Source organism: Bison bison, unplaced genomic scaffold (genome assembly GCF_000754665.1).
Source record: "Bison bison bison isolate TAMUID 2011002044 unplaced genomic scaffold, Bison_UMD1.0 scf7180017864066, whole genome shotgun sequence".
Classification (NCBI taxonomy): Eukaryota; Metazoa; Chordata; class Mammalia; order Artiodactyla; family Bovidae; genus Bison; species Bison bison.
In genome coordinates this window covers 622,821-646,288 of record NW_011494638.1, presented here as the reverse complement: position 1 = coordinate 646,288, position 23,468 = coordinate 622,821, and the positions used below count along the sequence as shown (strand labels likewise).

General features: G+C 36.2%; 1 protein-coding gene across 10 annotated transcripts in view; it reads left to right on the top strand.

Moving 5' to 3' along the window:
• The window catches only part of FAM214A (family with sequence similarity 214, member A), an 84,836-nt gene that overhangs the window by 50,077 nt on the left and 11,291 nt on the right, over positions 1 to 23,468 (top strand). For 9 of the 10 annotated variants that reach the window (XR_825016.1, XM_010836758.1, XM_010836757.1 and 6 more), the window contains 8 exons: positions 7,885 to 8,069; positions 8,948 to 9,150; positions 9,420 to 9,545; positions 10,332 to 12,177; positions 14,710 to 14,829; positions 17,905 to 17,984; positions 19,059 to 19,167; positions 22,295 to 22,453. Coding sequence is in view for 9 of the 10 variants with exons in the window: in XM_010836758.1 (XP_010835060.1) it covers positions 7,885 to 8,069; positions 8,948 to 9,150; positions 9,420 to 9,545; positions 10,332 to 12,177; positions 14,710 to 14,829; positions 17,905 to 17,984; positions 19,059 to 19,167; positions 22,295 to 22,453 (2,828 nt within the window). In the remaining variant the exon portion in view is untranslated. The remainder of the gene's footprint in view (positions 1 to 7,884; positions 8,070 to 8,947; positions 9,151 to 9,419; positions 9,546 to 10,331; positions 12,178 to 14,709; positions 14,830 to 17,904; positions 17,985 to 19,058; positions 19,168 to 22,294; positions 22,454 to 23,468) is intronic. The other variant, XM_010836759.1, reaches the window with a different exon arrangement.

Genomic DNA, 23,468 nt, shown 5'->3' with positions numbered 1-23,468 from the left:
TGTTCGAGTGTCTCAGGCCTTTGTCATGAATTCTCACTATGTGCTTCTGGGTGACTCTTCACTCTAAATGCTGTCCAAGTGCCAGTGTTTCCCAAAACTATCTCTAACCCTGGGAAAAAACCAACCTCCTAACTAGTATACCTACTCTGATTCTTTTTCCCTTATTTTGTTATTAACATATCTGTCAGGGCGATCATTTTAAAATGTAAATCAGATCATGTCATTTCTCTAGTTAAAACCATCCAACAACTTCCCACTATGTTTAGGATAAAATCTAATTTCCTTTCCCTAGCTTCAAAATCCTGTATGATGTAGTCGCTGACCACCATTCTTTTTTTTTTAATTGGAGGATAATTACATTATTGTGATGGTTTTTGCCATACATCGACATGAATCAGCCACTGGTGTACATGTGTCCCCCATCCTGAACCTCCCTCCCACCTCTCTCCCCACCCCATCCCTCTGGGTTGTCCTAGAGCACTGGCTTTGAGTGCCCTACTTCATGCATCAAACTTGCTCTGCCCTGATCACCATTCTGAACTATAATTCTTACCACTTTTCCTCTCTGCTACTGCCATTCCATCCTTACTCACCTTCTTTTAGTTCCTGGGACATTATTGCTTCATTCCTACCTTAGACCCTTTGCTCAGAGTGCTCTTTCTCCCAGTTTTTTAATGGTTTTTTCCTTGTTCTGACCTTGGCTTAAATGTTATCTGCTGAGAAAAGCCATCCCTCAACAGTCAGTATAAAGCATTCACATAATTCCTCTCAGTTTTTGCAATTATAGTATAGCAGTTAACACCATCTTCATACCTACATACTGGCTATATCAACTGAGCCCAATTCTCTAAGCGTAACCTCTTCTCCTAAATCTTAACACCCTTTCTCAGATTCATCCATATGTTTTTCATATTATCAATATAAGGTACTAGTTCTTACCTAATTATTTTTAAAAGTGCTTTTAAAGAGAAAAAAAGAAAGAAAACAAAGCAGAAAAGTATTTGAAACTTCTAAGTTCTAATTTCAACACCAGAACTAGTATGCCATTATCTATGTCTGTTGTTACAAATTCCTCTACTAAGTAACCACACTATTAATGTGATCTACTTAGCAGGGGTTTTACAAAACAATAACTAATTAATTAATGTATATGACACTATGTAATTCTTTTATTTGCATATTATTTTCAGCTAATAGGTTTTATCTTTTGTCTAATGCCAATCAGAGACTAGAAATTTATTTAAAATTTAGTTTGTGTGTTTGCTTTATAGGAATCTACACGTGTGCATATGTAATCCCACAAAGACATGATCATAACATTCTTTCTTTTGAGAGTTGTGTTTTCACTTATATTGTGGATAATCTTTCTTTGTCAAAAGTAGGTCTATATCATTATTTAGGTAAAACTTTACCACAGTGCCTTTTTAACCAGGGCCTTTTTTTGGACATTTAGATTGATTACATTTTTTGACTGATATAAACACTTTAATAAATACCCTTCGACATTCAATTCTGTTACTTGTTCTGTTATTTATTTGGAATAAATTCATGGGAGAATCTTTATTCATATTACCAGATTGTTCACTATACGTTTGAAAGGACGTGATTTTTAGAGAAACTTTCTTTTTAGCAGTCCCCCAGGTGTTCTCATGCTTCATATTATTCCATATAGGAGGGGTGTGAAATCTACTACCTTGGCAGACTTTAGAAGTAAACTTAACAGCACAGACAGCAGCCCATTGATAGGAAGGACATTCTTCTTCCATTTCCTTTGGACAGAGCCTTGAAGTATTCTAGATTTCTCTTAAATCAAGGATTCAGATACCACCATTAAGTGTTTATGATAAGTTCTGGTTCAGAGGGACTCCAGTTAGATCCTCCCAAGAAGGAAATGGTGGTTCTGGCCTGTGCCCTGGGCTTTTTATGAAGTACTTAAGAGTAGAGATTCATAGACACTCAAGGTTGAAAGAACCAATGGATGTCTAATTCAGCTACCACTTGACAGCTAAATCCCTTCAGCTACACCTGGGCAATTATTTATCCGTCTGTTTGTGAGCATCCTTAGTGATGAAGAGTTTATTTCCCAGGTTAGCCTGTTTCACCTGTGGATCATTCTGATTGTTTAAGATTTTCCCAATGGGAAAATTATTTTCTTTGTTGGAGAGAACAGATGAAGAACTTTAAGATGGCTGAACTCCAGAACTAGAAGAGAGCGCCACTAAAAGGGAGCCAGTCTGGTCACAGCTTCTAGTCAGGCTGTGGTGTAAGCAGTATCCTCACTGAGGTCTTTGGGGGAGAGGGATTCGAGAACTATGTTTTAATTGATTGACTTCTATTCTCTAATGATCTGTCATTGATAGCCTGTGAAAATTTATAACAACCTTTCTGTTCAAAGTTATGTTTTAAATCAATTTATCTCTTTTAAAAAAAAAAAGGCTAGTCGGTAAGCCTTTGCAGCCCATGTTTGTCTACGTTTGAAACTTTTTGTTTTTATAAAAGTAAATTGTTTACAGAGACCCCCAAAATTATACCTTGTTCTGGGATAATCTACGTCCTTAAGGTAGCAATTCATATCTAATGAATTTTCTTTAATATGTCATAAAATTTCCCAGTTCATTAGTCATATTCTTTACTACAGTAAACTCTATTGTATGGCAGAGGTTTTAGAAATTGAAATTATTAAAATTTTAATAATGCAACTTTTCTAATGACTATTGTTTAGTATTATCATTTGTTAAAATTCAGATACCCATAAGTTTTTCCTGACAAGTTCCTAAAGGCTGTCATCATGTTGTCACATGCATTTAGCTAGTATTTTATGTGTTTCATGATACCATTGTTAGTCCATATTATTCCTTGCAGTATTTTTTGTAATAGTTACATAGATAACTAATAGGTAACTACTGTCATCTCTAATCTTTGTTTGGCATTTTTCATATAGATATTTAATACCCTGGCTAAATTCAGTAAGCCTTCCAAAGGGTTGCAGATTCCAGTCATGGTTTTGGAGTATTTTTAGTTTGCTATTTGAGGAGGTAATGACCAAAACAACCAATTTCAGTCAAATATTAAATTATTCAAAAATGCTTTTTTCTAGCAGTTTGGTTTTTATAACTTTAAACTTAATAATTCTAGTATGTGAGTAAGTCATATCCTACTAGGCTTGTTTTTTGTTGTTGTTGTTTGTCTTATAGTAGGTCCTTACTGATTATCTATTTTAAATACAGCAGTGTATGCATGTTAATCCAAAACTCCCAATCTGTCCCTCTCCCCCCCACCTTCCTCCTTGGAAACCATAAATCATTCTCTAAGTCTATGAGTCTGTTTCTGTTTTGTAAATAAGTTCATTTGTATTATTTTTTTGGATTTCATATATAAGTGATGTCATATGATATTTGCCTTTCTCTGTCTGACTTACTTCAGTTCAGTTCAGTTCAGTTCAGTCACTCAGTCGTGTCCGACTCTTTGCGACCCCATGAATCACAGCACTCCAGGCCTCCCTGTCCATCACCAACTCCTGGAGTTCATTCAGACTCATGTCCATCGAGTCGGTGATGCCATCCAGCTATCTCATCCTCTGTCGTCCCCTTCTCCTCCTGCCCCCAATCCCTCCCAGCAGCAGAGTCTTTTCCAATGAGTCAGCTCTTTGCATGAGGTGGCCAAAGTACTGGAGTTTCAGCTTTAGCGTCATTCCTTCCAAAGAACACCCAGGGCTGATCTCCTTTAGAATGGACTGGTTGGATCTCCTTGCAGCCCAAGGGACTCTCAAGAGTCTTCTCCAACACCACGGTTCCAAAGCATCAATTCTTCAGCGCTCAGCTTTCTTCACAGTACAACTCTCACATCCATACACGACCACTGGAAAAACCATAGCCTTGACTAGACGGACCTTTGTTGGCAAAGTAATGTCTCTGCTTTTGAATATGCTATCTAGGTTGGTCATAACTTTTCTTCCAAGGAGTAAGCGTCGGCTGCAGTCACCATCTGCAGTGATTTTGGAGCCCAAAAAAATAAAGTCTGACACTTACTTAACTTAGTATCAAAATCTCTAGGTCCATTCATTTTGCCACAAGTGGCATTATTTAATTTTTTTTTTGGACTGAGTAATATTCCATTGTGTATATGCACCACATCTTCTTTATCCATTTGGAAGATGAATTATAATTTAAAAAATAGTATCACATATATATGAGACATTACTTAGGCTGTGGACCATCCTTAGTACTCACATAGAGTAGTTGACATCTTGGAATCACTCAGCATTTCATAGCTTAGGAGCAACTGTTCTGACATAATTTTTAGCTCTCCAAGATTACCCCACAGTTTGAGAGAGGGAAAAGGATGAGCCCAGAGAAATTTTCCAGGAGCTAAAATCATGCCATGTTGCCAGCCCATGGCAAAGCTGAGCTAATCTTGAAAACCCACAGAACCATCAGAGAAAAAAGGATGAATGGATTTCTTTTTATGTCTTTTGATTCCCTCTGCAGGACATCATGATTTAACTCACTGCATCTCAGGAGACCACAGGAGACCCTTGGCTTATGACCTAATTGGTTCCTAGAGGAAAAATAAAAGTTCAGACCTCTCTTTTATCCCCAGTTGGCACAATATTATAAATTATGGTCCTTTTCCTGGAAACAAACCCTGTACCACAAATATTCCAAAATATATTATTAAAATATATGTTGAATGTATATTATTTATATTTATATCTTTACAAATATCTATTAGTATATAAAAGCAAAATTTGTAGCTACAATAAAAGAAAGCATGTTTGGGGTAGTTAGGGACTCAGATTCTGGAACCAGACTTATGTAGGTTCAAATATCAACTTTGCAGCTTCCTAGCAGGGTGATCTTGGGCAGTTATTTAATCTCTCTATGCTTCGGTTATCTATAAAAATGGTGGTAATAGTTCCCACCTTCTAGAGGTGCTCTGAGGATTAAAAAAGTTAATGTATAGAAAGTAGTGAGAATTGACAATACCTGACAATATCATCAAGTATTGACTGCTATTTTATATGTTGTAAATGCTCATTTTAGGGAAACTTTTCGGAATGGCCTTAAACTACAAGTTCAATCAAGTTGGCTCTCAAGGTTCCTTCTTTTTCTGATAAGCATTCCTGAGGCTAGATATAGATGCTTATCATCATACCCCCCTCAAGGCCATTCACAATCAGGCTCCAGTCCTGCCTTTTCTATACTTTTTTTGTACAAATGCTCCCCTCAAGTTGTACTTACTCTTTCCTGGTTCAGCCCAACATCTGCCTCTTTTGCAAAATTTTACCAGTATTATCTGAACTTCTTTGGAATTTATTGTGTGCTTCAATGTTCCACTGTTTTAAAAATCATCTCTGAGTCAAACCGTTTGAGACTAGTAGCTATATGCAATACAACTTTGCGTTCCCTCGTCATCTACTTCGGGATGTGCTTAGTCACTTGTGTGCTAAGTTGCTTTAGTCATGTCAAATTCTTTGTGAACCTAAGAACTGTTGTCCACCAGGCTCCCCTGTCCATGGGATTCTACAGGCAAGAATACTGGAGTGTGTTGCCATGTCATTCTCCAGTGGATCTTCCTGACCCAGGGATCAAACCCAAGTCTCTTATATCTTCTGTATCAGCAGGCGGGTTCTTTACCACTAGCGTCACATCTTCCTGACCCAGGGATCAAACCTCCGTCTCCTGTGTCTCCTGTATTACAGGCGTGTATGTCTCCTATATGTACTGCTTAATTGGCAGAGATGAGAGAAAGCAGCATTTTTAAGACTGTACTATAAGTTGAATTTTGTGTGTGCATGTACACATGCATGCATGTCCAACCTGCATAGCAGGTTAACAGTTTTGAAAACTAACTGTACTTTTAAAATTGGAGGACTTGTAAGAAATTTAAAATTAATATAATTAAGTGAAACTTTTGCAGATTAGATTGTTGAAACTTCATAGGAACCAAAAAACATCACATTTCATATATTGCAATCAGGCCTGCATCTCCTGTTAGATAATTATGAAATGTCTTCCTCTGAAACTACTACTACTGTGTAACAAAGAAAAAGAAGAACCCTGTGGCTATGAATGTCCACATCACCGAATTAGGGCTATAAGAACTAGGAACTAGTTAAGGAATGGGAAAAGGAGAGAAAGGGAAAAACATACTTTTGGATCTGCCTCTTTTTCTAATATTTAATAATAGTAATAAAATATCTTAACTAAAAATATATGATGTAATAAGACATTTTAACCTTTTGGCTGTTGGCAAAGTTTTCTTCATGAAAGCTATTATATTTGACATCTAAAAATATTATTATCTTAAAGGATTTTTTCTTGTTGTTCAGTCGCTCAGTTGTGTCCAACTCTGCGACCTCATAGACTGCAGCACATGAGGCTTCCCTGTCTTGCACCATCTCTGGAGCTTGTTCAAACTCATGTCCATTGAGTTGGTGATGCTGTCAAACCTACTCATCCTCTGTCATCCCCTTCTCCTCCTGCCTTTGATTTTTCCCAGCATCAAGGTCTTTTCTCATGAGACGTTCTTCGTATCAGGTGGCCAAAGTATTGGAGTTTCAGCTTCAGCATCAGTCCTTCCAATAAATATTCAGGACTGATTTCCTTTAGAATTGACTGGTTGGATCTCCTTGCAGTCCAAGGGACTCTCAAGAGTCTTCTCCAACACCACAGTTCAAAAGCATCAATTATTCAGTGCTCAGCCTTCTTTATGATCCAAGTCTCACATCCATACATGACTACTGGAAAAACCACAGCTTTGACTAGACAGACCTTTGTTGGCAAAGTAATGTCTCTGCTTTTGAATATGCTGTCTAGGTTGGTCATAACTTTCCTTCCAAGGATCAAGCATCTTTTAATTCCATGGCTGCAGTCCCCATCTGCAGAGGTTTTGGAGCCCAAGAAAATAAAGTCTCTCACTGTTTCCACTGTTTCCCCATCTATTAGCCATGAAATGATGAGACCAGATGCCATGATCTTCGTTTTTCGAATGTTGAGTTTTAAGCCAGCTTTTTCACTCTCCTCTTTAATCTTCATCAAGAGGCTCTTTAGTTCCTCTTCACTTTCTGCCATAAGGATGGTGTCATCTGCATATCTGAGGTTATTGATATTTCTCCCGGCAATCTTGATTCCAGCTTGTGCTTCTTCCAGCCCAGTGTTTCTCATGATGTACTCTGCATAGAAGTTAAATAAGCAGGGTGACAATATACAGCCTCGACGTACTCCTTTTCCTATTTGGAACCAGTCTGTTGTTCCACGTCCAGTTCTAACTGTTGCTTCTTGACCTGCATACACATTTCTCAAGAGGCAGGTGAGGTGGTCTGGTATTCCCATCTTTTTAAGAATTTTCCACAGTTTGTTGTGATCCACACAGTCAAAGGCTTTGGCATAGTCAATAAAGCAGAAATAAATGTTTTTCTGGAACTCTCTTGCTTTTTCTGTGATCCAGCGGATGTTGGCAATTTGATCTCTGGTTCCTCTGTCTTTTCTAAAACCAGCTTGAACATCTGGAAGTTCACAGTTGATGTATTGTAGAAGCCTGGCTTGGAGAATTTTGAGCATTACTTTACTAGTGTGTGAGATGAGTGCAATTGTGCAGTAGTTTGAGCATTCTTTGGCATTGCCTTTTGTTGGGATTGGGATGAAAATTGACCTTTTCCAGTCCTCTGGCCACTGCTGAGTTTTCCAAATTTCCTGGCATATTGAGTGCAGCGCTTTCACAACATCATCTTTTAGGACTTGAAATAGCTTCACTCTTTGTTAGTGGATATAATTGAATTTGGGCTGTGGTATTAGTTTTTGTAGACATTAAAAAATGAATTCTTATCAAGGATACCTTAAAGCAAGGACCCATCTTTCTTTCTTTTCTTTCTTTTAATACTAGATACTCTGGATGAATATTTTGAGTATGATGCAGAGGAGTTCTTGGTCTCTCTGGCCTTGCTAATAACAGAAGGACGAACACCTGAATGTTCTGTTAAAGGTCGGACAGAAAGTTTCCATTGTCCTCCAGCACAGTCCTGTTACCCAATAACTACAAAACATGAATGTAGTGACAAGCTGGCCCAGGTGAGAATTGTGTGTTGAATGCATTTTATCTGCCTTTTATATAAATTAGTTTAAATTCTGTCATCACCTTTATTACAATTATAATATTCACATTTAAGTAAAAAATTGGTTACAACATAAAGAAAAAGTATAGTACATAGCTTTTCGATCATCAGGTAAGTGCGCAGCCAATTTCATACCTTTGTCCACACACATCAGATTTAAGATGATCCTTGTTAACTATGAATTAGATTTCATTAGTTTTAGTCTCAGCCCTAGTTCATCAACTTTGTGTTCTTATTTATTTATTAGATTTATGTTCACTATTATTTTCCCCATGTTAATGGGAGGATGCCTTTTGCTGTCATTAATGTTTCTGTATAATACTGTTAAAAATATTTATTTTGGTATGTAGCATATAATTTGCTGTAAAGATAGTTCTGCCAGTTAGTTTTTTAAGTGTAGTCCAAAATTTTAAACTTCTAAAATCTTGTCTATTTTGAGTGTTTAATGAAAATGAACTTTTAATATTTTGCTCTTAGACTGAATCTTTCATCTATAATTAATGATATCATTGACAGATGAGACAAGGCTGGGCCATCTTGAGGCCTGTCAGACATTGTGCATGGCAGTTATTTTTCCACAAAATAGATCAAAGATATCCTACCACAAGAAAATTTGCATCATAATTGTTAGCTACTAATCCCCACACTCTGGAGTTAATAGTGCTGATGCATTGTTTAATGAGGAAACCTAAATAGACAGACAAGGCTGAGGAAAGCCCTTGAATAGGCGACTCATTTTCATACAGATGTCTCCTTTACAGTTATACTTTTTGAATTGAAATATAAAATTGGATGGGCTATTGAGCCATTTTACTTATCTCCATCTTCTCCAAGTGTCGCCAAGCCAGACGAACTAGGTCTGAGGTCGCATTGTTGTGGAAGAATAACCTTCCAATCATGGTGGAAGTGATGCTACTACCAGACTGCTGCTACAGTGATGATGGGCCCACCACTGAAGGGATTGATCTAAATGATCCTGCTATTAAACAAGATGCGTTATTATTAGAAAGATGGATATTGGAGCCAGTTCCTCGACAGTAAGTTGACCTGAGTTTGAAGTTGTCCCTGGTAAATTCGATTTTCCATTACTTTCTATAAATTACTTTAATAATATGTCTTTGAGTCCCTCTATTTATGTAGTAAAATTTACCTATTTTGTACTTCTGTGACTTCAAGTGACACTTGTAAATGTACTCCCACACTCTTGAAAGCACATATCCTGAGTGATATATTTACCAGTTTCTTTCTAAAATTCAGTCATTTTATACTTGCCCACATTTAGATGATGCTTTTTTACTTTCCTCAGGAGTGGTGATCGATTTATTGAAGAGAAAACTCTCCTGTTGGCTGTCCGCTCATTTGTGTTTTTTTCTCAATTAAGTGCTTGGCTGAGTGTTTCTCATGGTGCTACTCCACGAAATATTCTTTACAGGTATGTCTAGGGCAGAAAAAGAACCATGCATATTCAGCTAAAGTGGTTAACTACTGAATGGTATTTGACCTTTTAAGCAGTTTATTTCCTTCATTTCTAAATGTAAGTGGATAAAATTTACTCAAGTTTTTCTCAAAGCAAGTTAGAGAAGTTTAGATATGATATGACTCAATATGAGTTTTGCTTCTTGGGTTAAATTTGGTGTAGAGTAGTTTTCAGAGAACTTTTAAGCTTACTTTGTAGAACCAACAATGAATTGATACCACCATTATAAATAAAGTGGAAAAACTTTCTGGGCTGCTGAATTTTCACAGTGGTAAACCTACTTAATTTTTAGATCTTGAAAACTGTAAACACACAACCTGCTGAACAGCTGTCTTAACTGTCTCTTTAGGCAGGTAGCCATGAGATAGAGAGTATGTCTAAATCACCTCACAGAAAGCATATAATTATAACAGAATTAACTGAATTCATTTATTTAGTAGCAAATGGAAAGTTCCTTTTTTCTGTTTTGACAACTAATTTTGAATTACACTATTTTTTAACTTTAGTGCTTTACTACTATAGTGTTCTTAAAAAGAAGATTGTCTGTATTGCAGGCATAGTCTATTTATTTCTGTTGGTTTTGTTAGAGTGACATGCATGGTAAAGTAGATTAAAATAAAATCTCAATAGTAATTAGTGCAAACAAAGGTAAGTATATGACTGTTTAAAGTTTTAAAAATAATATATAATAATGATATGTTTTATAATCCATTGATTCCATTTTTTTCTGTGTGATTCTAGAATCAGTGCTGCTGATGTAGACCTACAGTGGAATTTTTCACAGACTCCAATTGAACATGTGTTTCCTGTTCCCAATGTTTCTCACAATGTGGCCTTGAAAGTCAGCGTTCAGTCCTTGCCCAGACAATCTAATTATCCAGTTTTGACCTGTAGTATTCACACTAATATTGGCCTTTATGAGAAAAGAATTCAAGAACACGAACTTAAAACCCATCAGCACCGAAATTCTACAGAAGCAGATCACTGTAGTACAGACAGTTCACAGCGTGTTTGCAGCAAACAAACTTGGACCATGGCACCTGAAAGCATAATATTACATGCAAAAAATGGCACAACTCCAGAATATAGTGCAGCTGTCAAAAATGTCAAGCTATATCCAGGCATTGGCAGTAAATCTGACTATGGAACATCTCAAGGCAATATTTTAGGCTTCAGTAATATAGGAGAGAAAAAGTCACATGAAACATCAGTGAGAACTTTAAAATCATTTTCAGTGGTTGATTCCAGTGACTCTAGTCGCCAGAGTTCCTGGCAGTCAGTTGGTGAGACTAATCCTTTAATAGGCTCTTTAATTCAGGAGCGGCAAGAAGTTATTGCAAGAATAGCTCAGCATTTGATTCATTGTGATCCAAGTACTTCCCATGTTTCTGAACATCCACTTAATATGCAAGAATCTAGTTCACTTAATTCAAAACTTTTCCGTGTTTCACAAGAAAATGAAAGTGTAAGAAGAGGTAAAGAAACATTCTCTGTCTCTTTTGGCAGTCCAGAGCTCACCTCTTCAGAAGACACCAGTGAAGGGAAGATTCGAGTAAAACCAGAAACTCCTCGAAATGGCACTTGCATCTCTAATGGTCTTCATTCTCGTCAGTCTGTTGGTGAGACTAATCCGTTGATAAGCTCTTTACTCCAGGAACGGCAAGATATCATTGCAAGGATTGCTCAACACTTGGAGCATATTGATCCAATGGCATCTCACATGCCCCGGCAATCATTCAATATGCAGGACTCCAGTTCAGTTCCTTCTAAAGTATTTAGGAGTTCCTATGAAGACAAAAATTTATTGAAGAAAAACAAGGATGACACTTCTGTTTCCATTTCTAATACAAAATTTTCCTTGTTAGATGACATCAGTGAAGGGAAAAATTCAATATCTAATAAATATTTTAGTTCTTTTAATTGCAACAGTAAAGTCAAGCCTTCTTTGCAACCTCAAATAAGAAGAAATCTGTATAAGGACAATCCTAGTGAAATCCAAGGTACGTTTCAGCAGACACAGAACAAAGCTACTGGTTTAACGACCCCTTCAAATATATCTCACTGCAAAGAAAATAACTTCGATTTGACAATCAGGTTAGAAAACACATGTTCTGAGTGTCAATTTAAGAAGCAAGAAATTAACAATGAAATTGATAAAGAGTATTCAAATTGTAACAGTATTGACAAACAGGTTTGCACAAATAAGTATAAGGACAAAATAATAAATGAAAATTATAATCCAGAATCTTTTATCAATCACCAGTGTGATAATTCAAAAAAAAATGACTCGAAAGTAAAAGTTACTGTGTTGGAAATGTCTGAATATCTGAGTAAACATGAAAACGAGTGCTCAAATAAAGACCCAAAAAGGCCTAAGCCATGTGAACAAAACACTCAACTTAATAGTATAGAAAATTATCTCATTAAAGATAGTGAAGGTTTCAAATGCAAAAAGCTAGACCAATTAAGAAACGAACAGGATAAGAAAGAAGATCCGATTGATGAAAACTCTCAAAACTGTTCTCAGAGAAAGAATATAAAAGACTGTTTGTCCACATGTGAACGACTGAAAAATAAAGAGGTGTTGGTAAGTAATATATAACATTTCAAATATAATCCTCAAATATTTGTTATGGTTTGAATTTTGTTTACAGGAGATCTTGTTATAAAGGCCCAAGGTGCCCGTTGTCTATAGAGCAGACTATCTGGCTACAGAACTAGTATTAACATGCTTATACATAAACCACCCCCTTAAGAGCAAATGCTAGGTAAATTCTTCCTCTTGTCCTTTTTTGTTTATTTCAATACTGGAAACAGTTGCTGGAGAGTAAAAAGGAGTCAGAAATGAAACTTGTATTATTAGTTAAATGTGTTATTTGTTAGCAACTCTGGCCCATTATGAGCAGAGTGCCCATTGTGTTACACCTCTGCTCAACTAAGGAATATCTAGTGAAATCACTGATCGGTGGTCAAAATAACCTGCATTCCAGTCCTGACAAATTTGGTCCTTGAGTGAAGCTGAATAAATCACTCACTTCTCAAACTTCCAGTCTCCTCAATTTTAAAGTAAGAATGATGAATCTCTTTTGCTTATAGTTGTGGTAATAATTGTAGATTTTTAAACATTTTTTAAACTTTTACTTTACTGCATAAATCAGACATACTTAAGTTAGTTCCATTTTATTTGTCCACCAAACCACTTTTTAACTTTAGAAAATTATTATTAGACTTAAATTTCCTTTGTTTCTCTAAAAAGCATTACAAATTTATATCTCAGTTATATGGAAAACTACTTAACTGCCTTGATCCAAATCTGAATGACCTTGGTTCATCTTCTTTATCAGGCAGATTAGTCTTGTTGGACATTAGAGTCTTAAAATTATGCCATGTTTCCTATTGCTGTTTTTCAACAGAAGATTTCCTCTCCTCTAACACATGGGTTTAATCAAATTTCAGTTTCCAATTTACTAAAATGTTAATTGTCACAAAAACCTACCCTGACCTTAAGAATACTAGCTTTTCATGATCCTTCCTGGTACGTTATAGGGAGGCTTACTTTGACCATGGTATTTTTCAAGCCACTACGATTAGTTTTTTTCATGTTCTTACTTTAAATATCCAAAAAGGCAATGGCAACCCCTTCCAGTACTCTTGCCTGGCGAATCCCATGGACAGAAGAGCCTGTTAGGCTGCATCCATGGGGTCACTAGGAGTCAGACACGACTGAGTGACTTCACTTTTACTTTTCACTTTCATGCATTGGAGAAGGAAATGGCAACCCAAAAGCATACCAGCCTTTGCTATGTGCCTAGGCACTCTTATGAATGTTTTATACATGTTGGCTTACTAAATCCTTTCACTACGATGTGAGATTAGGTGCTGTTACTAATTCAGGTTTGCAAATGCAGACTCTAGGCCTGGAGAGGTTATATAACATGCCCAAAGTAATAAAGCTAGGAAATGATAAAGCCAGGACCCATTAGTTCTTTCTGGTTTATATTCATGTGTTTTCATGAATTTTTGATTTCTGAGTATGCTGCTGCTGCTGCTAAGTCGCTTCAGTTGTGTCCAACTCTGTGTGACCCCATAGACGGCAGCCCACCAGGCTCCCCCATCCCTGGGATTCTCCAGGCAAGAACACTGGAGTGGGTGCCATTTCCTTCTCCAATGCATGAAAGTGAAAAGTGAAAAGGAAGTTGCTCAGTCGTGTCCGACTCTGAGCGACCCCACAGACCACAGCCTACAAGGCTCCTCCATCCATGGGATTTTCCAGGCAAGAGTACTGAAGTGGCGTGCCATTGCCTTCTCCCATTTCTGAGTATAAACTTGCATAAATTCTTAAGAACTAGTCTATTTCTTATATCACTTCAAAAACATGGTACTGTGACTGTGTTAAGTATATTTTAAAATTCACATTTATATTCTTGTATCATGCACTAACTACCAAATTATATTTTCTGAGGAGGGCTCTTGCTATTGACATAGTTTTGTATTCTAGAATATTGTACTAATTTTTTTTTATCTGTGAGAAGTTGTTTTTTTCACAAATAAAAGAATTTAATATTAGCTTACTAATGTTAGACTAAGTATAAAATACATTGACCTGGCATGCTGCAGTCCATGGGGTCACAAAGAGTCAGACACAACTGGGCAACTGAACAACAAGGCATACATTAGACATACTTTCTTTATTTGAGTTCATTCAGCATCTTAGAAAAAACTCTTAAACTCTGTTTTCTAATGAAAGTGTATATAATTGTGTGTGTATGTGGTCTTCCCTTGTGCCTCAGATGGTAAAGAATCTGCCTGCCACTGCAGGAGATGCAGGTTCTGTCCCTGGGTTGGGAGGATAACCCAAAGAAGGAAATAGCAACCCACTCCAGTATTCTTGCCTTGAAAATCCCATGGTCAGAGGAGCCTGGCAGGCTATAGTCCGTGGGGCCGCAAAAGAGTCAGACACGGCTTAGCGACTTAACAACAAATAATGAATATGTGTGTGTAGATAGGTTTATAGGTCATTAACTTTACCACCGAGGATGTAATAACTCAGTACATAATAAGAATAAGTCTAAAAACAAAAAACTTAAATGTTACTATTAAAATCTAATTATTTTCCTAGCAGAGAACTATACCACTTAGACACTCAAGTGTCTGGCAGAAACATAATTTTCATTCCTTGGATGGAACCTCAACCAGAGCCTTTCATCCTCGAACTGGATTGCCTCTTCTTTCCAGTCCTGTAAGTGTTTTTCTCCTATTTTTTTTCTTATTATGTAAAATGTTTGCAAATAATTTTATCAAAATTTTAATTGAAAAATTTTAAATTTAAATACTTCAAAATAAATTTTTAGTGGGAAATCATTTTACCTTTTGATATCCTTAATAGCTAAATGTTAATATGGAAAAAGGAAAAGTGGATAAAATGAATTTATTATGTTATGATTATAAAATTTCTCTGAAATTCTTAATGTCCAGCATATTAATTCTTACTAAATGTAAGGAAAATAAGTGTCAATGTATTCTTTATAGATAGATTTGTGTTATAGTACTGAGCCTGGTTGACACCACCAGCTGAATCATCTGGGATTCAGATTTGTGGCTGTCTTTGACTTAGGACCTGTACAATTAATCATCTTATTTTGAGATATAGAGGTTTCCCCTTTCTACATTTACAAATAAATTTATAGATCTGAGTGTGATGGTTAAGAGCCTTGTTTTGAAGTCACACCAACTATTCTCTAGCTGTGTGACATTAGTTGAGAAATATTATTTCTCTGAGCCTCAGTTTCCTCATCTGTAAAAAGGGAGTGATAATGTCTGCTTTAGAGTTGGGAGGATGATTAGTGTCATTCCTGACATATGGTAAGCATTTGACAGTCACTAGTGCTGCCATTTCAGTTAAACTAGAGTTAAGCTGTTATTTTGCTACTAATGTAAAATAATTTTTGTTTTTATGCAAGTTTTTAAAGTAAAGGCAAAGCATATGTTTAAAAAATAATTCTTGAATAAGAGATCTAGATTTAAATTGTAACTAGGACCTTAGGTATTTGTTTTACAGAAGTTGAATTCCAAACAATATAAAATAATCCCAAATATTTGGCCTACCTATGAGGTGCTTTCAAAATACCCAAGTTATCAGGAAAAATACTTGCATCATCCTGGTGTAAAGACCACTACGAATTCTGTTCAATATGGTGGACTGAGTTGATACAAGATCCTTCCTCTTTCCTAAAAACAGAAATACTGGATAAAATATAACACAACTTCTAAATACATAATATAGTGTATGAGCAGGAAAGATACATTTCCAAATACTAACTAGGGGTGAATTCATTATGGCTTTCCAGAATATCTAAATCTAATATAGTGCTAAGGTTTAATGTTCCTGCTGGGTCAGGAGTCAGGTCTATACTGATCATAGCTGAGACCTAAAACCAAACTCCATAAAGCCAGAAACAGAAGAGGACTGCCATTCTAGAAATGGGAGAGAGGAGGGGAAAAAAATCACCTATTTAATTAAAAGGTACAACAGGAAGGTATAGATTAGATGGGAGAAGAAGCCCCCAAAAGAATTTGGACCTAAGCCTAAATCACCCCGAGGTAGGGGGCTCAAAATGTGTGCTATATATGAGAAAACATGAGATTATCCCACATCTATAACCCATGGCACCAAGGATTTATTTTCAACAATAGCTCCTGCTAAAGATGATCTCAGGGGAATTAAAATTACAAAGCACCTTAAAAGAATCAATAGGAGAAAGAAGTAAGGGAATTTATATTTAGGAATCTTGTTATTAGAGCAGCATGAAAGAGAATTAAAAATAATTCTTTGTAAAATTTTCCAGGATATAAAAGAAGATAAAGACAGGGAACTGAGATAAGAGCACATGTGGAATTGGGAAAATAGAAATGAAAAATATAATTGAAGTGTACACATATGTGCACATACCCATGTACATGAATTAAATGGTGGACTGAAATCATCTGAATAGAGATTTAATAAATAGATAGACACATGTTAAGAAAGCACCTGGAATAAAGTGCAGAAGGAAAGACAGATGGTACAGTATAAAAGTGGCCTGGAGGATAAAATGAAATGTTCAATATAAGCCTAGTAGAAATTCCAAAAGGAAGACTAGATGGAATAAAGAAAATGCAGTATTAGAAGAAATGAAAGTAGAAAATGTTCCTGAATTGAAGACATGAGAATTTGGATTGAATATTTCACATTAAGTTCTGACTCCAAAATATAGCATGGTATACTTGTACAACTCTCAAAAATATTGAGATTGTTTAGACTTTCAGTATGATCTGTTTCTTAATCACAAATTAGACCAATCACTCAGATACTTTAATACATATTTAACTTTAATTTTAGAGACAAATTCATCTAACCTGCATGTTGTATGTGATTTTACCTTTTAATTTACACTAGGGTCTTTGACTTTTAGAGTATTTTGAGCTAGTTGGTGGTTTGTCTTAAATGTAATTTGGTATACAATAGTGATTGAAAATCCGAAATAGTATTTTTCAAAACTATTCTCTGTGAAGCCCCAGCCAGGGTTCTTAGAAATGTGCACTGGAGTAGGGATAGGTAAAGGAGCAGTGGAGTTGCTAGGACCCCAGGCTCCCATCACCATTTAATTCTTTTCCCCCCTTTTATTGTAAGGCTATAAATCATTTATTGCTACCACATTCAATACAGAAGTATGTAAAGTACAAAGTAAAAATCTTTTTCTATATTAAGATTACATGTAAAATTTGGTTTTTGAGAAAACTGGTTCTGATTCTTTCTTTCTTTATTTGACTACACTGGGGTCTTAGCTGTGGCATGTAGAATCTAGTTCCCTGACCAGGGATCAAACCCAGAGCCCTGTATTGGGAGCCCAGAATCTTAAGACACTGGACTGACTACCAGGGAAGTCCCTGGTCAGGTCCTTAAAAAGTCAAAAGCTAGGGAATTCCCTGGTGGTCCAGTGGTTTGGACTTGGCACTTGCGCTGCAGTGGCCCTAGTTAATCTCTGGTCAGGGAACTAAGATCCTGCAAGCTTCGAGGTGTGGCCAGAAAAAAAAAAAACAAAAACCAGTAAAAGTGCTTTTATTAATCATTTGTTTATTTTTTAACTAGTTAATAAAATGAAGACATAGGGACAATATGTAATAAAAAGGGTGATTTTAAGTACACTATTAAGAGAGAAGTATTATTTTTAAGACATGCTTAACTTTCATTTGAAATTTGTTTGATCAATTCAAGAAAAAAATACAGTCTTTTGAAATTCTTTTGAAACCTAACAAGTGATTATTTTAACCTTAGGTTCCTCAAAGAAAGGCACAATCAGGTTGCTTTGATCTGGATTCTTCATTCCTGCATCTGAAAAGCTTATCATCTAGAAGGTATTTATCTTAAAATTCATTTGTGTATATGAAATAGTATTACACAAAATTCTAGCCTTTCATAGTAAATGATGTTGATTCTGAAAATCAAAATTTTAACAGGAATCTTATTTTTCAGTTTATTATTTTCAAGATGATTTCACACATTCAGTTATTAAAGATGAGAGAGATCAAGACAATGCATAGCTAACTATATAATGGCATCATAATAAACAAACACTTGACATTGGTTTTAACATTTAAGTGGGTTTGTCTGCTTCTGGTCATTCACCTCCTCCTTTGTCTTATACACCTTTGCAAAACAGCCTTGGCAGTTTGTTCCATTTTGACAAATAATACTCGTATTATATTCCTTAGTCACATAATTTTGCTTTGTATTCTAGTTCTTAACTTAAAATGAAGATTGATATAGAAGACTGCATTCAGTTCAGTTCAGTTCAGTTCAGTCACTCAGTCGTGTCCGACTCCTTGCAACCCCTTGAACCGCAGCACGCCAGGCCTCCCTGTCCATCACCAGTTCCCGGAGTGTACCCAAACTCAGGTCCATTGAGTCGGTGATGCCATCCAACCATCTCATCCTCTGTCATCCCCTTCTCCTGCTACCTTCAATCTTTTCCAATATCAGGGTCTTTTCAAATGAGTCAGCTCTTCGCATCAAGTGGCCAAAGTATTGGAGTTTCAGCTTCAACATCAGTCCTCCGAATGAACACCCAGGACTGATTTCCTTTAGGATGGACTGGTTGGATCTCCTTGCAGTCCAAGAAGACTGCATTACACTACTATATGTTTCCAGTAGATGCTTCTATGTGATATGTTATAAATTCCACCTTGAAATCTAGGATGCTTTATATATATTCTTTATCGAATACAATAACAAAGATTATAAAATCAGGAATTTAAGATATTTCATATCTTAACATTTGATTACATTAAATTTTTATTATGAGAGTTTAAGTAAAATTGATCAGATCTTCCTAAGTTAGTTTTGTACAAAAGTAAGTTAGAAAACATTGTTGTTAATGTGCCTATTTGCTGATTTGTTCTTTTTTAATTTTTTGTTCTGTTTTTAAATAGTCCTCAACCATGTTTAAACATTGAAGATGATCCAGATATTCATGAAAAACCACTTCTGAGTTCTAGTGCTCCACCTGTAACAAGTCTTAGTCTCTTAGGAAATTTTGAGGTAATGTTTTTTAAAACTATTTTAAGAGCTGATGTTTCTTAACCTAGATCCATGGTGCTATATCATTTGTTTTTGAAAAGGAAATAAATAGATTATATTTTTCTAAAGCCTTGAAATCACCTTCTTTCCTTCCTTTCCTATTTTTCCTTTTTCTTTTTTCCTTTTCCCTTTCCTTTTCATGACAAGTGAAGTAGGGAGATTGTTGGCAGTGATAGCTTACAGTTGGGTAGCTGGTGGGAAGAGATGGAGCACATAGGTGAAATCAGGTTGGATGGAGGTATCCATTACTCTACCTGGAAAATAGACTTGACCACATCTTATCTGGTAAAACTGTCTCTGGGATCCAGAAGGGATTGATGATGGGCTGATAGAAGCTGATTCATCATCAAAGGAGGTTGATTTTCAAAATCAAATGATTCTTTTTACTATATTTGCAACTTCTCTGTAAATCTAAATTTATTCTAAAATAAGATTATTTTTAAAAAGTCAAATGGTCTCTCATACATGTGCTGCTTTATTTAATGACTGTTGTACTTGAGATCAAGTATATCAAGGGTTTAGTTGTCTTCAATTAGAAAAGTCTTAAACATTGTACTTGTAAATGACATTAAAAGTTTTTTATTGAAATATAATTGACTTACAATGTTGTATTAGATTATGCTATATAGCAAAGTGAATCAGTTGTAAATATACATATATCTACTCTTTTTTAGATCCATTTCCCATATGGGTCATTACAGAGTATTGAGTAGAGTTCCCTGTGCAGTACAGTAGGTCCTTATTAGTTATGTTTTATATATAGTAGTATGTATATATTAATTCCAATCTACCAATTTATCCTGCCCCACTTAACCCCCTGTAACCATAAGTTTATTTTCTACATCTTTAACTCTTTCTGTTTTGTAGATAAGTTCATTCGTACCCTCTTTTTAGATTCCACATCTAAGTGATATTATATTTTATTTATCTTTACCTGACTTACTTCACTTAGTATGATAATCTCTAGGTCCCTCCATTTCGCTGCAAATGGCATTATTTCATTCTTCTTGTGACTCAGTATTACTCCATTGTATGTATGTACCACATATTCTTTATCCAGTCCTCTGTCGATGGACATTTAGGTTGCTTCCATGTCCTGCTATTGTAAATAGTGCAACAGTGAATATTAGGGTGCATGTATCATTTTGAATTATGGTTTTCTCCAGGTAAACCAGTGGGATTGCTGGGTCATATGGTAGCTCTATTTTTATTTTTTTAAGGAACCTCCATACTGTTCTTCATAGCAACTATACCAATTTACACTCCCACCAACAGTGATTTTAAAGAATTCCTTGGCAGTCCAGTAGTTAGGACTCCCTGCTTCCACTTCAGGGAGTAGGGTTTCAATCCCTAGTCAGGGAACTAAGATACCACATGCTGTGAGGTACAGCCAAAGAATAAATGAATGATTTTGTATGTATTTATAGGTATGTGTGTATGTGTGTGTATATATGTATATAGGCTTCCCTGGTGGCTCAGTAGTAAAGAATCCACCTGCCACTGCAGGAGCCGTGGGTTCAATCCTTGGGTCAGGAAGGAAATGGCAGCCCACTCTAGGATTCTTGCCTGGGAAATTCCATGGACAGAGGAGCCTAGAGGGCTACAGTCCATAGGGTCTCAAAAGAGTTGGACATGACTTAGCAACTAAACAACAACAGTGGGTGTATATATATATATGTGTGTGTGTGTGTGTATATATACATATGTATGTTTGTATGTATATATATGCATGTAGGACAGAGGAGCCTGGCAGGCTACAGTCCATGGGGTCGCAAAAGAGTTGGACATGACTTAGCAACTAAACAACAACGATGGGTGTGTGTGTGTGTACATATGTATGTTGTATGTATATATATGCATGTATAAAAACATATCCTGAAGAAGGACATGGCAACTCACTCCAGTATTCTTGCTTGGAGAATCCTGTGGACAGAGCAGCCTGGCAGGCTACAATCCATAGGGATGCACAGAGTCAGATACTACTGAAGCAATTTGGCATGCATGCATGCATAAACACATACATAACCACCCATCACCTTGTTCAATTTGCTTATTAATTTTGTTCATGGGGGCAGATTTTTGTATGTAGATTTCCAAATCATCTAGAAATAGGAAAGGTTTTATTTTTTACTTTGTAATTTGTATGCCTTTTATTTCCTTTTCTTGTAGTTTTGCACTGAATAGAGCCTAGCATGCATGCTAGTATATTCATTTAAAAATCTAAAATCAGAGACTACTTTAGATCATTGACATGGTCTTTTTGACCATGGAACTTGAGAATTGCTGATGTCACTTTCAAATTTAGACTCTTGAGGGCTTGGAGTGTTTCTTTTCAAAGAATTATTGAATCAAAGAAATGCTACTCACATTTCATGATGTATGCATATATGTGTTGATACACACATATATATATATATGTAAAAGAGAGCTTGTGAAAAGATTTACTTTTTTCTCATACCTGGGCAGATAAATATTAAATAACAGTGGTTTCCTCATTGAATGAACTTGGGAGAGATGAATAAGGAGCTTCTCTACTGCTTTTATTTATATACTCTTAAATATTTTCCCCAACGTGTATTTGCTGTTTTTTAAATTAAACTGAAAAATAAAACATATGTCACATACAACAGTTTTTAAGAAGCACTTGTTTCTCAAAGCTGAGTACTTGACTTTCTGTTTTGATGCAACTTCTGTAATATAACCTGTTAACAAGCTTTCAAGTGCTTCTCTGTGGCTAACACTAGGAGTATACTCTGTGAGGAATAAGAAAATTTGTAATATTATACTTGCTCTGGTAGAGCATATTTTTCTTCACAGAGATAAGAATAACTTATTACACAATTATGTCTAAACAGTGGTTAAGTTTAAAGATAGTTCTATGTAGATTGGAATAGTAAGGAGGCCAAACTTTATATGATTGATGTGAGAGGAAATTGATTTCTGGTCAGATGAACTTTTGAAATGAGGGCATGGCAATGGCAGTGACCACTCTCCTAGTGCCAGAAAGGGTAGTAACATATTGCTTTAAATAGAAAGAATGTGTTAACTTTTAATTATTTCTTAAAATTTATTTTATCTTATCTTCCAGGAATCTGTCTTGAACTATCGTTTAGATCCTCTCGGCATTGTCGATGGCTTTACTGCAGAGGTAGGGGCAAGCGGTGTCTTCTGCCCCACCCATTTGACTCTTCCAGTTGAAGTGTCATTCTACAGTGTTTCCGAGGATAATGCTCCCTCTCCTTACATGGCAAGTATTTTTCAATTGTCTTCTGCTGAAATCAACCATCTTAATGACAAATGCCTTTAAGTTTAAAGAAATTTAGTACTGCTTTGGTGCAATGCTTGAAAATATAAACCATTTCCTAAGAGCGGATTGAGGGCCAAATAGAGACAAATATGCCAAAACAGCACCTTACAGCTTCTTTCTGAGCAAGCTCCAATGACAGATATCTTCTCTTGTATTTGAGATGATGCTGAAAATTTACTTGTTTTTATATAATTTGAAAAATGATAAAATTCTGATTAATGACACTGTAATTCCATATCTTGCTGAGTTCACACAAATTCTTAAGTTCTTACTGTGCACTCTAGTCCTATCAGTGTTGCCTTCACTATGATCCTCATCTCAGTAGAGTTTAAATAAAGATTTAGTGACCTACGTTTTCTGTGAAACCGTTTCACTCCCTTTCTCCTGTTTGGTTTATCTTTGGACCATTTTTTTTTCCAATCCCAATCCTAGGATTCCTAAAACAGACGAGAATACTATATTACATAGTTTATTTCTTTAGCTCTGTATGTGGTCTTGTGTAGTTTCTTGAAATTGATGGATAAATTGGCCCAGACCCGGGGAATGCCAAGGGTGAGACTTTACACCAGAAGCTGCCTGGTTTCCTGAGGCTCCGACTTGAGAGCTTCTAGCAGCACAGCCCTGCTGTTCAGAGTTAGGGAAGAATGAGTAATCTGTGCAGAGTACATAAACTGATTTACGACAATTAGCCACAAATGCAAGCTATTCTGAATCTACCATCAGGACTGCAAATGAGTTTGCCTGCTTGCTAAATACGGCCAATAACATCAAGTAGAAATGAATTTGGACTTCTCTGGTGGGTCAGCAGTAAAGAATCTGCCTGCAGTATAGGAGACCTGGGTTCGATCCCTGGGTCGGGAAGATCCCCTGGAGGAGGGTGTGGCAACCCACTCCAATATTCTTGCCTGGAGAATCCCATGGACAGAAGAGCCTGGTGGCTACGGTCCATGGGGTT